This window comes from Eretmochelys imbricata, chromosome 9 (assembly GCF_965152235.1).
Source record: "Eretmochelys imbricata isolate rEreImb1 chromosome 9, rEreImb1.hap1, whole genome shotgun sequence".
NCBI classification, from domain to species: domain Eukaryota; kingdom Metazoa; phylum Chordata; order Testudines; family Cheloniidae; genus Eretmochelys; species Eretmochelys imbricata.
Window position 1 is genome coordinate 88,019,222 of NC_135580.1, and position 15,875 is coordinate 88,035,096.

Consider the following 15,875-nt stretch of genomic DNA (forward strand, 5'->3'; position numbering starts at 1 on the left):
TACCTGTAACTGGAGGTTCTTCTAGATGTGCAATCGCTATCTGTATTCCACATGCAGCTATGCCTGAGCACCATATGCCTGAGATTGGAGATTTCTAACAAGTAGTGTCCTTTGGACTTTGCAGTTGTTCTCCTCGTGCTCTGAACCAAGCATATAAGGGGTGGTGTTGACCAATGCCTTTCCAGTTCCTTCTTACCACCAATCCTGTCATGATCTGCAGCAGAGGGGAAGAAGGGCAGGTAGTGGAATACAGATAGGGACCACACATCTCTAAGAACCTCCAGGTAAGTAAACCTTCATTTCTTCTTCAAGTGCTGGTCTCTATGTGCATTTTACATATGGGTAAATAAGCAGTAGTCAAACAGGATGTGGGGTGCAAGAAAGCAATTGGTATAGATGTCAGCATACTACTGTCCCCACAGCTGCATCTGCAGAAGAGGTCTGGACTAATGTAATGTTTCATGAAAGTACTTTGTTCAGTATAGGTACATCTTGAAGAGCACAAAGTTGTTTGTGTTGTAGTGGAGTGGGCTCTCACTCCATCCAGGGGAGGAATATGCAGTAGCTGATAAAGAATGATCCAACTGGAGATCCACTTAGAGAGTCTCTGAGCAGAAAATGCTTGTCCTTTTGATTGTGCCACTAAAGCAACAAATAATCTATGCATTTTCCTACTGGGTTTCATCCTCTGCGGATAGAATGCCAAAGCCCGTCAGATGATGAGAGAGTCAAGTCTTTTCTCCTCATCGGAAGTCTGAAGTGCTGAGAAAGAATACACATAAGTGAATAGGTTGATTCGTGTGAAATTCAGTTACCTTAGGAATGAATTTCAGATGAAAATGAAGAGAAACCTCCTCCTTATGAAATGTGGCATGTCAGAACTGCCCTAGGCGCTCCCAGTTCACTCAGCCTTCTGGCTGACGTCAGGGCGACTACAAAGGTGACCTTCATGGAGAAGTAGGACCTAGAGCAGGTCGCTACCAGTTCATAGGGAGGTCTGCTAAGTATTAAAAGACCAAGATTGAGGCCTCATCTACGCTACAGGGGAAATTCAATCTAAGCTACGCAATTTGAGTTACGTGAATAGCGTAACTCAAATAGATGTAGTTTAGACCTACTTACCGCGGGGTCCACACTATGCGATGTCAACGGGAGATGCTCTCCCATTGACTCCCCCTACTCTTCTTGAGCCGGTGGAGTACAGGAGTCAACGGGAGAGTGATCTGCAGTTGATTTAGCGGGTACCAATGTTCACGGGGCCACACTGGGGCCAGCAGAATTACCTCCACCTTGTCCCTGTGGATCTTGAGCAGCACCTTGTGCACGAGCGGGACTGGTTGAAAGGCATACATGAGGTGATCTCCCCAGGGTGGCAGAAACGCATCCGTGATTGAACCCTGGCTGTGTTTCTGGAAGGAGCAGAACATTGGGCACTTCCTGTTGCTCGGGGCAGCAAATAGATCGACCTGGGGAAACCCCCACCTTTGGAAGATGAGATGAAGGACATCCGGACAGATGGGCCATTCGTGTTTGCAGAACGATCTGCACTCCTGGGAGATAGGATGCCTCCAGATGAATGGAATGGGCTATGCAGAACTCCCATAGCTGGAGGACTTCTCAACATAGGGGGGATGAACAGGGTCCACCCTGGTTGTTGATGTAAAACATAGCAGTGGTGTTGTCCGTCATCACTGCCATGCTTTGGCATTGCAGCCGGGCCTGGAAAGTTTGTCATGCTAGTTGCACTGCTCTGAGCTCCCTGATATTGATATGGAGGGAGAGCTCATCCTGTTACCACAGGCCCTGGGTTCGGAGATCTCCCAGTTCTCTGGCAGGAACGCCCTTGCCTATACCAAGTCCAGCACCATGCCGATGAATTCTGTTCTTTGGGTCAGTGACAAAGTTGACTTGTTCACGTTGAGGTGGAGTCTCAGTCTCTCGAAAGTGGATCTGACCAATCGGACTAGAGACTCCACCTGCTCCCTGGTACGCCCTCTGAGCAGCCAGTCATCTCGGTATGGGTATGCCTGCACCTGCCTCCTCCAGAGGAAGGCTGCTACGACCAACATGCACTTGGCAAATACTTGGGGGGCTCTCGACAGACCAAATGGGAGGACCGTGAACTGATAGTGTTTATGGTCCACCACAAACTGGAGAAAATGTCTGTGTGCAGACCGAATGGCTACATGAAAGAACGAGTCTTTCATGTCCTGGGTGGGCTACCAGTCTCCCAGAAACAGGGAAGGGATAATAGTGCTCAGGGAGACCATGCGGAGCTTCAACTTCACCATGGACTTGTTGAGTCCTCGCAGGTCTAGAATGGGTCTGAGACCCCTGACTTTGCTTTGGAGATTAGCAAATAGCAGGAGTAGAATTGCTTGCCCCTTAGCTCCTGAGGAACCTCCTCCACTGCTCCTATCTCAACGATGGTGGAGAATTCAGCCCTAAAGTCCACAGGATCAGCTCTTTGAACTTCAACATGGAAGTCCATGAATTGAAGTTATACCTACTGAGGACAGCTTGCTGGTTAGCTATCCTCGGCTGGAGGCCCCCAGTGGCATAGACCTTCCTACAGAAGAGGGCCATCCTTTTTGCCTCCTGAGACTTGGGGGCTGGCCCTTGCTGACCCTGACACTCTTTCTCGTTAACTGCAGACACAACCAGAGAGCGTGGCTGCGGGTGTGAGAATCAGTATTCATATCCCTTAGAAGGGACAAAGTATTTGCGCTCCACACCTCTGGCAGCCAGCGGAATCAAGGCCAGGGTCTGCCACAGGGTCTTTATGTTATTTTGAACAGTCTTGATCAAAGGCAGAGCTACCCATGATTGGGCCTTCAGGAGTAAGAATGTCCACCATGGAGTCCTCGGCCTCGACCACCTCCCCTGCTTGCAACCCCATGTCGCAAGCAATCCGCCTAAGGAGATCCTGATGTGCCCTATGGTCATCCTGTGTCTGAGTCGCCTAAGCCACGACCTGAGCCTGAGGGGGCAGTTGGGACAGAGTGGCCTCGGATCCCCGAGGCGTGGGCCTATCCCTGGGAGAGTGGTGCAGCCTGTGTTCTGAGGCTACCAATCTTGACCCCCTTGAAAAGGTGCCATGGGCCTGATGGTAAGCCCGGGGGTTCTAAAAGGGCCACTGTGCCAGGGGCTGCCACTATGGTTGCCAAGTCAGCGGCACTTTCCTTTGTCACCTCTCGGACCTATGTCAACTGACCCTCGAGTAGTACAAGTCGGCATCAGACTCCGAGGAAGCGGAGCCTGATTGCGATGGCCACAGTGGCGGCGAAGGCCCATGCACTGACGATCATTGCTGCGATGGGGGGGGGGACCGGTGCCAGGACAACCTCGCTGGGGACCAGTACCTGGGATCTGGCGACGGAGACCAGTAATGAGTGTCTGGTGCTGACGATCGAGGACGAAGGCCTGGTGCCGGTCCTCTGTCGTCGCTGCGGGTCAGTGCTGGTCCTCTGTTGATGCCAGAGATCGGTGCCGGTCCAGCCTCGCTGCTGGGGAGAGGGAGCGTTGCCGGTGCCAGAGGTGCTTTCATGGGGCTTGGTGCCGGGGAGCGATGCTGCAGCAAAGGTGACTGAGAGCGGTGCCAGGTATGGTGCCGAGCCGGGGACTGTGAGCGCTGCATCATAGTGGGCTTGCTTCTAGACGTACCAGTCTTATAGACACTGGAGGCTTGTCCCTGAGAACTGGGGGCTGTGCCGCTATATCTCGATCAGGTCTCTGGCGGCTTCAAAAGTGTCCAGAGTAGAGGGTGGCTCTCACACCTCCACCTGGCACTGCCCTGCTAGAGAGTCGCTACATGCCAGACTCAACAGTCCCCTCTGAGGCACCGAAGTCAACAGCACCGACTTGTGCTCACTTGGTGCTCGGTCCTTTCTGGGGTGCACCTATGCATCCCCTGACGGTCCCGCAGCTTTTGGGGCCGGTGAGCGCCCCCTTTCACCCTTCTTGTGTCGCTTGTGAAGCACCGGGGAAATTGAGTGGTGCCGGGCCGCTATTCCTGGCTGCAGTGCCAGGGAGCATCTCTTGTGCTAGAGTCCTTCCTTGGCACTGTGCCACATATGGATGCCGGAGCACTACGTACAGACACATTCTGTGCCGGATCCTGGTGAGCCGCAGCCGACTCTGGGCGGAGAGCAATTCCATTTAAAGTTGTTTTAGGCAGAAATCACATTCTTTCTTGGTTCTTGGCCAAAAAGCCCTGCAGATTTTGCACCTCTCCGTTTGGTGCGCCTCCCCCAGACACTTTAAGCAAGAGTCATGGGGTATCACTGATGGGCATAGGCTTATTGCAAGCACTGCAGGGCCTAAAGCCTTGGGCTCGTGGCATGCCCCAGAGCCCAAGGGGTGGGGGGGGTTAGGGATTGGGGAAGATCCCGCTCCCAACCTAGTATCTAAACTGTTTATACAACTATGTACTAAATTAACTATAACACTAACTTGAAACTTGAATGACTAACAGGAGAACGTTAAGGGAGCACTTGCTGAGCAAGTGAGCGCTGTTCCGACAGTAAGAAGAAGCTGAAGGGGGCGCAGGTCGGCAGGGTCATATATTGAGTGCCATGAAGGCGCCACTCCAGGGAGCTCCACAGCTGACCCGACAGGAGCTGCTAAGAGAAAGCTTTCTGAGGACCGTGCACAAATGCACACCTGATTAGAACTGACGTGAAAAAGCACCCAAAGAAGAATCATACTTTGCGAACAGGGCCTATTAGTTAGCAATTCAAAATTGAAGTCTAGTGAAAGAAAATAGCTTCCCTGCCTAAGCAGTCAAGGCATTTAGCACCCTTACTAGTGGGTGTTGTCTTGGGATGCTCTAGCCTAGATCTCAGTGGTTGCTTGTACCACCAGGAAGGTGGGTGCTGGGTGTGTAAACGGAAAATCCACTTCCTTGCTGGTACATAACGCCTCCAAGTCCTTTTTAGAGCGGTGGTGCAGGAAGCAGGAGTATGCCAAACTAGCCTGGATGGTTACATAATGGCCTCGTTGACAGGAAGGGCCACCCAAACAGGAACAGAAGGCTGCAGAATGTCCAGGAGCCCATGCTGAGTATCCTGTCCCTCCTTGGGTTGGATGTGGAGCTCTGGGTCTTGGCTCCTGAGATACTGCTTGTGGTCATCAGGTGGGGATGGCAAAGATGGGGCAACCACCTCATCTGGTGAGAATAAATCCATCAGAATCATCAGATCTGGCTCAATTCCTTCTCTCTTGTAGTCTGATGGAGACAGCAAGGGTGGGTAGGATGAATGCATGGTCCAGAGAGTCTAGCACAGGGATAATCCCACTATGAAGGGTCAAATGGTGGAGGGGGACTCCATGGCATTGGGTACCATTGGTCCCTTGATTAGTCATATCACCTGGGCTAGCCTCCCTGTGTTGAGGAGATGCTCCGTCTGGAGCCTCTAACTTGGCAGAGGAGAAGGTAGGGTCCAGTTCAACTGTTGGAGCTGTTGGTATTGGCGGACAAATACTATATCTGGGTGGACTGGGGCATATTCCTGTCTCCCCAAGTTTTCTCTCTGGAGTTGTGATGTCTCTGAGTAGGGTCAGACCTGAAAGAGAAGAGATTGTGGATAAGGTACACCTAACCTGAACGTGTATTTCAAGTGTTTTCTTGTAAAATATTATGAATATTTCTAAATATTTAAAATTCCAGTATACACAATTACTTAAGAAATACCTGTGAGAAGTTTCATTGCTATAATAGCAGTGAACAGTTCTGCCCTAACTCAATGGAAGCTACCATTCCCAGGAATTAGGATGAGAGCGAGACTCATTCTGCAGAAATGAGTGGGAGAAAGCACCAGACTTTGAATATTAAATATTTCAAATAGATTGTTAAATGTAAACAGCTGTGTAAATGAATGCATTGGCAGTTGGGGGCCAGAAAGCATCTGTGGTCCTCCCACCAATGCCCTTCCCCAAATATCTGTGCTCCTTCAGACTTACTTGCATCCTTCATTCCTGTTATTTCCCTAAATGCTTAGCACTGGTCTCCAAAGAATTTTGCTGCGTATTTCAATGACACTCTGAAAATCACAGTAATTTTAAAAAATAATCTCCCTAATTCAATCAGTCACAATTTGATGGCTGTTAATTACATTCTCACATTTAGTTTAAATGCAGCACTGATTACAATTTTTAAAATTGCACCTATAGAGCCAGCTCTCTTGCAATCTTACTAACAAATTTAGGTTTTTAACCCTTTATTGTCCCTCACAATTACATTTTGAAACATTGACTGTTGCAAAAATTAATGATTCTTCAAAATAAAAACATCTCAAATAGATTAGAGACTCACTGTGCCTTTCAATAGTTAACCTTAGCATGAGTTTAAAATGAGATTCTTCTGCATTTAATGTATCTGAATAATATTTCAGTAATTCCCTTGCTTTACATTTCAGGATTTTAAAAAGATTGTAAGGCAGTAAATATTAAAAGCCACTGTCATTCCAACCTGCTCTCAAACATAGTTCACATACTGTGTAATCCAAATATGTCCCCTTGCTGGGATTTGGATAAACTAACAGAAAACTTAACAATTTTGATAACATTCAGCTCAAACCATCTCCCCAGACTTGGCTGGTCTTAAGGTTCTTCCTTCTGTACTATTCATAGATTTGATCCCCTATCTATAGAGCCCCTTCTGCATGCTTTACGTTTTATGCCAAACAACCTGCTTCAGTAGAACACATTTTACAAAAAAGCTAATGCGGTCTTGGGATGCATCAGGAGAGGTATTTCCGTAAGGGATAAGGAGGTTTTAGTACTGTTATACAAGGCACTGGTGAGACCTCACCTGGAATACTGTGTGCAGTTCATGGTTTTGGTAATTAAATATTCATGGTAAATAGGCCTAATGGCCTGTGATGGGATGTTAGATGGGGTGGGATCTGAGTTACCCAGGAAAGAATTTTCTGTAGTATCTGGCTGGTGAATCTTGCCCATATGCTCAGGGGTTAGCTGATCGCCATATTTGGGGTTGGGAAGGAATTTTCCTCCAGGGCAGACTGGAAGAAGCCCTGGAGGTTTTTCGCCTTCCTCTGTAGCATGGGGCACGGGTCACTTGCTGGAGGATTCTCTGCTCCTTGAAGTCTTTAAACCACCATTTGAGGACTTCAATAGCTCAGACATAGGTGAGAGGTTTTTCGCAGGAGTGGGTGGGTGAAATTCTGTGGCCTGCGTTGTGCAGGAGGTCAGACTAGATGATCATAATGGTCCCTTCTGACCTTAGTATCTATGAATCTGTGAATCTTAAATGAGTGAGCTGTTTTAAACAAAAGCTAACAGCCTATTTGCAAACACTTATTTTTCTTCATTGCAACTTAAACATAATGGGAAAAAATTGTCAAAGGCACAAATGGGAGTTTAGTGTTGAACCCCCAGTGACTTTCAACAGGAGTTGGGTACCTAGCTGCCCATTGCACCTCTGATCATCTCCCATGATAGAGAAATGTCTATAAACATTTAAATTACTAAACCAACTTTCTGCAAAAATAGGCAATAAAAATGGTAAATTGAAACCTAAATAATCATGTGAAAAAACAAAAACAAAAAAACCCCCCAACCATAAAATCCAGTTTTCCAGAAGCAGTTTAGTGATTAAACTGGACCCTGAATTCCTTAAAAGTTGTCATCTACTTCAGTGGGCCAAACTCTACTCTCCTCACTCAGAAAAAGTCTCATGAGCGTCAACAGGACTAGTACAAGTAAGGTAAGTAGGATCTAACTGTATATGGACAATGAATACTGTGGTTCTTATTTGCAGTGTTGTTGTAGCCGTGCTGCTCCCACAATATTAGGGAGACAAGATAGGTGAGGTAATCTCTTTTATTCGACCAACGTCTGCTGGTGAAAGAGACAAGCTTTTGAGCTACACAGAATTCTTCTTCAGGTCGATTATATTCTTCTTAGTCATTATATTTATATTTACCATGTTTATTAAAATTAATTAGCAACATCCTGTTATATTACATATACAAAGCGAAGAAATTACAAATAATGCCATCTTATGATTGCTCTTTACATGTAAAATCAAAGACTAACAATAAACAATTTAAATTCGCTTAATCTATTTAAAATTAATTATAAAGTCAGACTAGAATCACAAAACAGTTCTGTGAATATTTTACACAGAACTAATTAAAAAAATAATCTCATGAAATATAGTCCAATGGACTGAAATTTAACAAAGTTTTAACAAAATGAAAAATCATATTCAGTATTAAGCATCATTAATCAACGTTCCACATCAAATACATCATTCTGTTCAAAAGATTGAAATATATCAACATGTGCGAATACAGTCCATTCATTTTCACAAATTTGGAGATTACACTGTTCAAGAGAGGCATCACCACCTAAGTCTTACTTAAATCCAAAATTCAGATTTTTACAACAAGATGAAAAAAGGGGAGGACAACAAGACTTAATATCAACTGAAATGTTACGAACTCAAACAGATATCTTGAGAGCCAGAAAGGGAAACTGACTAGAAGCAAAAATGAAATTTTATAAAATGATTTACTGTCAAATTGAGCAAAATACATAAAATAAAACTGTATAAATAGACACATGTAAGTTTAAACTTTTTGTTAAGAAAGCTGAAGGAACAGAAAAAGATAATTTTATGCTGGTGCTATCCCATTACATGCCCATGATAAAATCTTAACCCTAACCACAAAATATATATATTTTCTGTTTAATTTTTAAGATGAGACAACACAGATAGTGTTCTGTAAACAAAGTATATGAAGTCTATTAGTGTCTGTTGATGTATACAGTGAATCTTTAAAAAGAAAGAAAAAAAGAGGAACATATTTAAATATAGAAACTAAGACTGACAATCATGAAGTAAACAGGGAACATGCAATCTTGGACAGATTTTCCACATTAAAACAGGAACACCCAGCATTGACATTGATTTGATAAACTAATACTTCTGTCTGAATTATGTCACGACCTAAATTGCAAAAATAAGGGCATTATGCCATTTTCAATTATACGTAGTGCCTTTGTGAAACCAAAAGCAGAATATTAATTTATATATGTAAATAAATAGGGCAATTTCTAAATTTATAAGTAGTACATACAATCACTATACTGGGCCTAATTCTGCAAACACTTATGCACGTGCATAATTTTACTCACATGAGGAGTCCCACTGAAGCGAAGCTTTGGAAGGGAAGGACTCAGCAATGAGGTCAATGGAAATACTCACACGAGTAAAGTTTTGTATGTGCATAAGTGTTTGCTGCATCATACCCATTGTCTTAAATTATATATGCTATATCTTGCCCCCTTTTACCAGTTTATATCCAAAAATTGGATTGTTAGAAGAATACATTTTTAAATAAGAATTATTAAAATATATTTTATTTTGAAAGCAGAGACAACAGATCATCTGATTACATCCTGGGAATATATCAAATCTTGAATATATACAAATGGGATGATAAAAATGGGTTTGGAAATGAATGTTTTGATTATCTAGAAATTCCAAATAATGTCATACCTGAACTATAATTCTGTAACTGGAATTTGTTAGCCACAGGATCCTAAAACATGCCAAATTCTCATCCAAGTACAACAGAAATTAACAAATTTTAAGTAGAAATGGCTTTAATGTCCTGAGGCACCTAGGGCCAGCAGGTTTCATTCTCCAGCTATCTGAACAGTTCTCCTACTGTTGGCAGTTCAACCAAAGCTCTCAGGACTTGGGGAAAAACTCCAGATTAAATACAACAGTTTTTTAAACAAATGATTTTGTAAAACCCTGAAAAGCAAGTTTATCTAGTAACTCCAATCAGAAAGAAAAGAGTAATACTTTGAAAATTTCTCTCTCTCCAAAAAAACCTTTGCAAAGGTTCTTCAGACTGGAAGCAGATGCTGAAGTCTTACCTTCCAAAACTTAAGTAGCAGCATACTACATTAGAGCATTTTAAATTACCACCCACAGTGGAGGGGGGAAGCCCTGCATAAGATATTGTGTTCTCTTAGGAGATCTGTTAAGATCATTAATTGTAATTGCTCTTTATTTTTCACATTTGTAATTGCAATAAATCCCTCCCCAAAATGTGATCATGCAAGATGCTGAGAATCCTCAATTTATTCGGATAATAAATGTGAGTTGTTCGATGAGAACTCTCAGCACCTTACAAGATCAGACTCTGTGGCCAGGTCTATAGTTCTACTGGAAAACCTGGTAGAGAGAGAGCTCAAACAATGCCAGGAGAGTTATTACAGTATAATGTCATCACAATACTGTTTTAGACAATGTCATTTGATACTATGTATAAGCAATGTTATTGAAAATCTTTCTTATATACAAGTTGACCATGATTCTTCAAAGGACAATGTAAATGGTTTACAGTTTACATTCATTTTCAAGGAACTTCCTATGAGTTAATCTAGCAAAAAAAGTTCTGGACGACAACTCCTTATACAGTGTTTATATTGGTTTTGGCTTTTTGAAATAGGACCAAGCTTACTCCCTGTTTGGGAGGGGGTTATAGAAAGGACAGGCTACAACTGTGAGCCTGCAAGATGGGCGGGGGGTGGGGGATACTTGTGTGATAGTTTAAGAATCCTTTTAGTTTTGGGGCTAGAAAAGATCAGCCTTAAGGCAGTCTGAGATAGAGAAATAAATGGACTTAGTGTAACTTAAACATTGATGCTGGAATGTAACTCTATGATATGTAAATGACAAGAATATAATTAGTTGAAATGAAAGGTAGAAGTGAAATTAGTCAATTTTTAAAATACATACTGTACTGGACTTGGGAAGACTAATGTATGCTTGGAAGGGGAAACTGTTTAAAAGAGAAGAGAAACATATGGATTATTTTTTAATTTTTCTGTCATGTGAATAATTTTTAAATAATTTGTACGTTTTAGTGGTTTAGAAAAGGTCAGGGGATTTTAAAAGATGCCATTTTCCCTATAAGAAAAGTAATGTGTGTAACTGATTAATGTTTTACTGAGTCAGAAAGGGGCTTAACCCTGTTTAAGAGATTAGACAGTCACTAAAATAATCAACATAAAAACAAAACTACATAAACTTTTAGCTATTTATTTCTCTCACTAAAATGTCACCATTCCTGAACCCACAAACATCTGCCTTCTTCAACAGATGCTAAACCTTACTATTCTAGTTTTGAATAATATTAATCTTGCTAAAATTTTATTTAACAAAAACATGGCTGGATTTTTTTTTGTTTGTTTTATAGCTTATTACCCATATCCTTTCTGAAAACTTGGCAGAGTCAGAGGTAAAGAGTGAGATCAGATGACAAATTCCAACCTATAATGTTATTAGCAGCACAGCTTGTAGTCAGATCACTCAGTTTGCCCATGCTATTGTATACGAGTGAATAATATACTTAATTTATGCACTTTACAATAAATGAGAAAGGTGTGCATATTCAGACATATATAAAATATGAGAATGTCGTAGGGAAGAATTTCTTGTGTGTCACTTCAATTAAAGTGAAGGGACAAACTGGAGAGGAATAGAGGTTGCAGTTGAATGTGAGAGCTATAAGCACAAATTTAGCAGCTTCTGACTGTCAGTTCATGAGCTTTTAGGGCACTGACTAAAGCTTTGTTTTTATTATCCCAAAACTTTAGACTCTCCATAAATATATTTGTGTGCTACAGTGCTGAACATCCCAACTGTTTGTTATTGCATTACAGTGATTTTAAACAATGTAACAGCAAACATTTGCACAAACAGCACTGTACATATGACTAATACATAAATATTTTCTGTCTTTTTGTAATAACCATACAACACACAGGGCATTTATCAACTGCTTCAGCACATTCTTTACAAGCAACCAGATGGCCGCAGGGAATAAAAACTACTGAGATGTCTTTATCCATACAAATTTTACACATCTTTTCCTCCTGTAAACGTCTTAACTTCTCTTCAGTACTCAGATCTGAGGAAAAGGGAAACACACGGAACAAGTTAACATACTTAAATAAAAGTAGCTAATCTCTTAAACTACCTTCCCCATACAAACTAAGTTTTCTTGGTATGACAGGAATAAATCATCCCCTAAACAAGAAAAAAACATGTTAGAGACTACAAACCCTACAATCTGTACTCTCCTCCTCATCATTCCACATGGTGGGAGAGAGATTATGCTCCCCACAGTGGAGAAAGATGGGAGTTTAACCCTCTCTATATACAGATCTAGAACTATCTGCAGAAGCTTTTCACATGGGCTTCCCATTGGCAGCTGCTTGCAAACACTTGTCAGGAAAGAGAAAGACACTCATTACGTAGAGGGGGCCCATCAGCATTGCCGACCGGATAAATTGCCATGAACTGTAGGTCATCATATCATAACACAAAAGAGCCAGATTCCTAGCCATATTGTGTTCATTTTATAACCCCTTTGTCTCAGTGAACTGGCACAAACTCAGTGGATCAGAGCAGAGGAAAGTCTCTGCATAGGGGAAATCCTCCATGACACAGGACTGGCATTTTGGTTTCTACACCACTCTGCTTCTGCCTGATAATTAGAGTCTATGGTTGGGATGCTGCTATTACTTGACTGATTCCCAGCTTGGGCCATGGGCACCAGTCCTCAGTCAGAGCAGCCATCAGGCCTCCTTAAAGTCACCGTTGCTCTCCTTACTCCCAGACACCAAGCTAGCCTAAAATGTCTAAGTCTTTAAATGTAGGTGCATATATGTATGTATTCATACCTTACAATATGTGCCTAGAGTTGTAGAAAAAATATTATATTCTGTTGTGTTATTTGAGAAATATTAGTAAGACTACATTGTAATGCTATGCATAGAGAGCAGAATGGGGAATAGGGAACTCCAATTCACAAAAGGAAAGAATACAGAGTGCTGAAAAAAGCTAACATATCACATTGACACCTCCCCTGCTCCCCCGAAAATTTAAATCGGAAAAAAGGTGTCACGTGTTGTGTAAAATATTTCCTAAGTAGAATTTTTTATTCAACTAAAGATAGGCAGAGAAAATTGTTTTTATTTGGTTTTGTTATAGGCACCAAAGAGTAACTGTTTTAAGAGTTAATTTAAAAAGTTGTATGGCCAAAAGGATTAACTATACATGCTATTTTAGTTCTGTATTATAAAACTGTGCGCTACTTGGAAAAAAAAACCTGCTTTTGTCTGGAATGCTGTCCCCATGCTTGGGAGAAGCTCCCCATAATGTCCGCAAAACGAATGCATTATCCTTAATGCAAAATGCTCCTTAAAACTCTTTTGTTGTGATGCCTACAAAAAAACCTGACAGCATCTAGGCCACTCGTGCACTAATATAACAGTGTATCATGCTGACCACTATTGTCTCATTGTTTCCTCCATCTGTTGTCTTATACTCAGATTGTAAGGTCTTTGGAACGGACCATATTTTTGTTCTGTGTTTGTACAGCACCTGGCACAATGGGGTCTTGGGCCATGACCAAGGTTTGTAGGCTACAATACTTGTAAAAATATTTTATTAATTAACCTTTCAGAGTTTTATAACAGAAAGATAGAGGAAACTAGAGGTTCTCTTTATTTTTTTGCCATTTATTTATCCTGGACATTTGACAGCACTTTGTGTATAGTCTATTTCGTAGTTCTCCTGTACAGTCGTTTCCCATCTACTGTGAGAAATACTCACCCCAGCAGGAGAGGAAGGGGATGAAGACTTGACATATTTAAAAAAAAACAAGTGATAATAAAAGCACAAATATTGGCAAAGGAATTTGGGAGTAGGGATAGAATCTGAAACTACTTTTAATACATTTTTGAAAGTGGCTAGATTTCAGGTAGACAGCGTCTCTAATACTATACATTATTGTAGCATCAGTGGTAGGCGGCTCTTTTCTAACATAAAGCAGAATATTCTTAAATGCTGCTGGTTAAATAAAATGTAATTTTTTTTTTTTGTTTGAAGTAGTTGTGTATATGATTACCCTATTGAATTCTCGAAAAATGACACATATTACATGCATTAATTTTGTGTTACGCAAAGATGGCAACGGAAATATACCAATAAGATATTTAATACAATCTGTTATAATCTTTTGCATCTATATCTTGTAATTTTAAAAAATTCACCTTTCGGTAGTGATCTCTCACTGGTTACTTCTTCTTGTACGTTTTCTTTTTGAGCATTTATTATATCTGAAACTAGAACTTCAACAGATGTGTAGTTTTCTCCATATGTCTGCAGTTTCTTCTCCATAATGTTCTTAATCTCAGACAAACTGAAACCCATACGCATGGCATCCTGTACCAACTGGTTTTGCAGGAGATCATCATCTTTAACAAACATTGAGGGAAAAATCAGTTTAACCAAGAGCAAATTAGAAATAGTCAGCAGTGTTCACTGAAATTTTTTAAAGAACTTTATAACACTTAACCAAAAGTTAGACAATTAAATTTCTGACTGCTGATTTTGCACTGTGAAATATAAATCAAACATCAAACAACTAGGACACCCCCAGATTTGCTATATTCCCAACCCTTCCACTGGCCACCCTACTTATATTACAAAGACTCCTAGATTTTATCCATTCAGATCACTCTGTCAACGGAAATGTTCACTATATCTTTTTACACAGAATGTTTCCTCACGTAGCAGTAATCATAGATCTTACCACACTTGGATCCAAATTATCTTTATAATTTTGCTTAAATCCTTAAGTACAGGTAAAGGTTTGTTTAATATACTTTCTTTCAATTTATAAAAAATATAACCCACCGATACCCAGACTATAAGCAACTTGCCAATTTATTAAGGTTACAAAACCAAAATGCAGTACAATCAATAGTACTGTAATGTGTGCCTCCCTGTCTTATCAGATACACATATAACAGTAGGAAATTATTTTTCTACCATTATGCCTCCCCTTTCCTTCACAGTGGAATTCTTTGCTTAGGTTTATTCGCAAGGTATTCGCTATTTCCACTCATTTTGACTACATTTAAGGGTTACTCAGTTCCTTTTTCCTTGGCAAAACTGCTTGCAGTGAAACTAGAGCTCTCTCATATGTGAATATACTTAGAGACACTTATCCCCCAGAAAGAAAAGGAGTACTTGTGGCACCTTAGAGACCACAAGTCCTCCTCTTCTTTTTGCGAATACAGACTAACACGGCTGCTACTCTGAAACCTGTCATTATCCCCCAGAATATTTTATAAATCTAAGTTGTTGTGGAATCACTGCATATCAATGGTAGATATCTTTTCCTACCAACTAAATATTTTTAAGTAGCTGTAAGATAATCCTGCTGCTATACTCATCACTATTTTCTCACTTTTTTGTTTTATGTTTATAAGAAAGAGTGCTAGAACCTCTCATACAGATATGAGAGACAATTAGGCTCTTATTTAAGCCTTCCCAAGTATTTTTGTGACAGCATTTTCATTCAAGGAGAGACCCAAACACTTTCAGCATTCCCTGATATTCTTCCTATACTCTTAACAACTCAAAAAGAAAAGGAGTACTTGTGGCACCTTAGAGACTAACCAATTTATTTGACCATAAGCTTTTGTGAGCTACAGCTCACTTCATTGGATGCATTCAGTGACCACTAGCTCACGAAAGCTGATGCTTAAATAAATTTGTTAGTCTCTAAGGTGCCACAAGTACTCCTTAACAACTTAGTAATTGTAAAGTGTACTTACTGGCCATAAAGATATAGAGGTGTAACTATACATTAAATTTACTTCTACTGTGGTCTACACCTTTTAACACACACACAAACACACCCCCGTATTTGGCCACTCGCAAAACACTAGGTTTTTTCCCCCTATCAAGGTTAGAATTTATTCATTGATTTTTTTACCTTCAGGTTAATGAAGTGATAAATTTACACTCTGGCTCC

At 41.2% G+C, this 15,875-nt stretch overlaps 1 protein-coding gene and 1 long non-coding RNA gene across 2 annotated transcripts in view; one reads left to right on the forward strand and one right to left on the reverse strand.

Annotated features, from left to right (window-relative positions):
* LOC144270111 (uncharacterized) overlaps window positions 1-15,875 on the forward strand; it is a 46,971-nt gene that overhangs the window by 23,230 nt on the left and 7,866 nt on the right. The window lies entirely within an intron of this gene.
* XIAP (X-linked inhibitor of apoptosis) overlaps window positions 7,829-15,875 on the reverse strand; it is a 50,455-nt gene continuing 42,408 nt past the window's right edge. The window contains exons 6-7 of the mRNA XM_077826346.1: window positions 14,104-14,307; window positions 7,829-11,954 (exon numbers count right to left, since the gene is read on the reverse strand). Of these exons, the coding sequence (XP_077682472.1) occupies window positions 11,761-11,954; window positions 14,104-14,307 (398 nt within the window). The 3' untranslated portion in view covers window positions 7,829-11,760. The remainder of the gene's footprint in view (window positions 11,955-14,103; window positions 14,308-15,875) is intronic.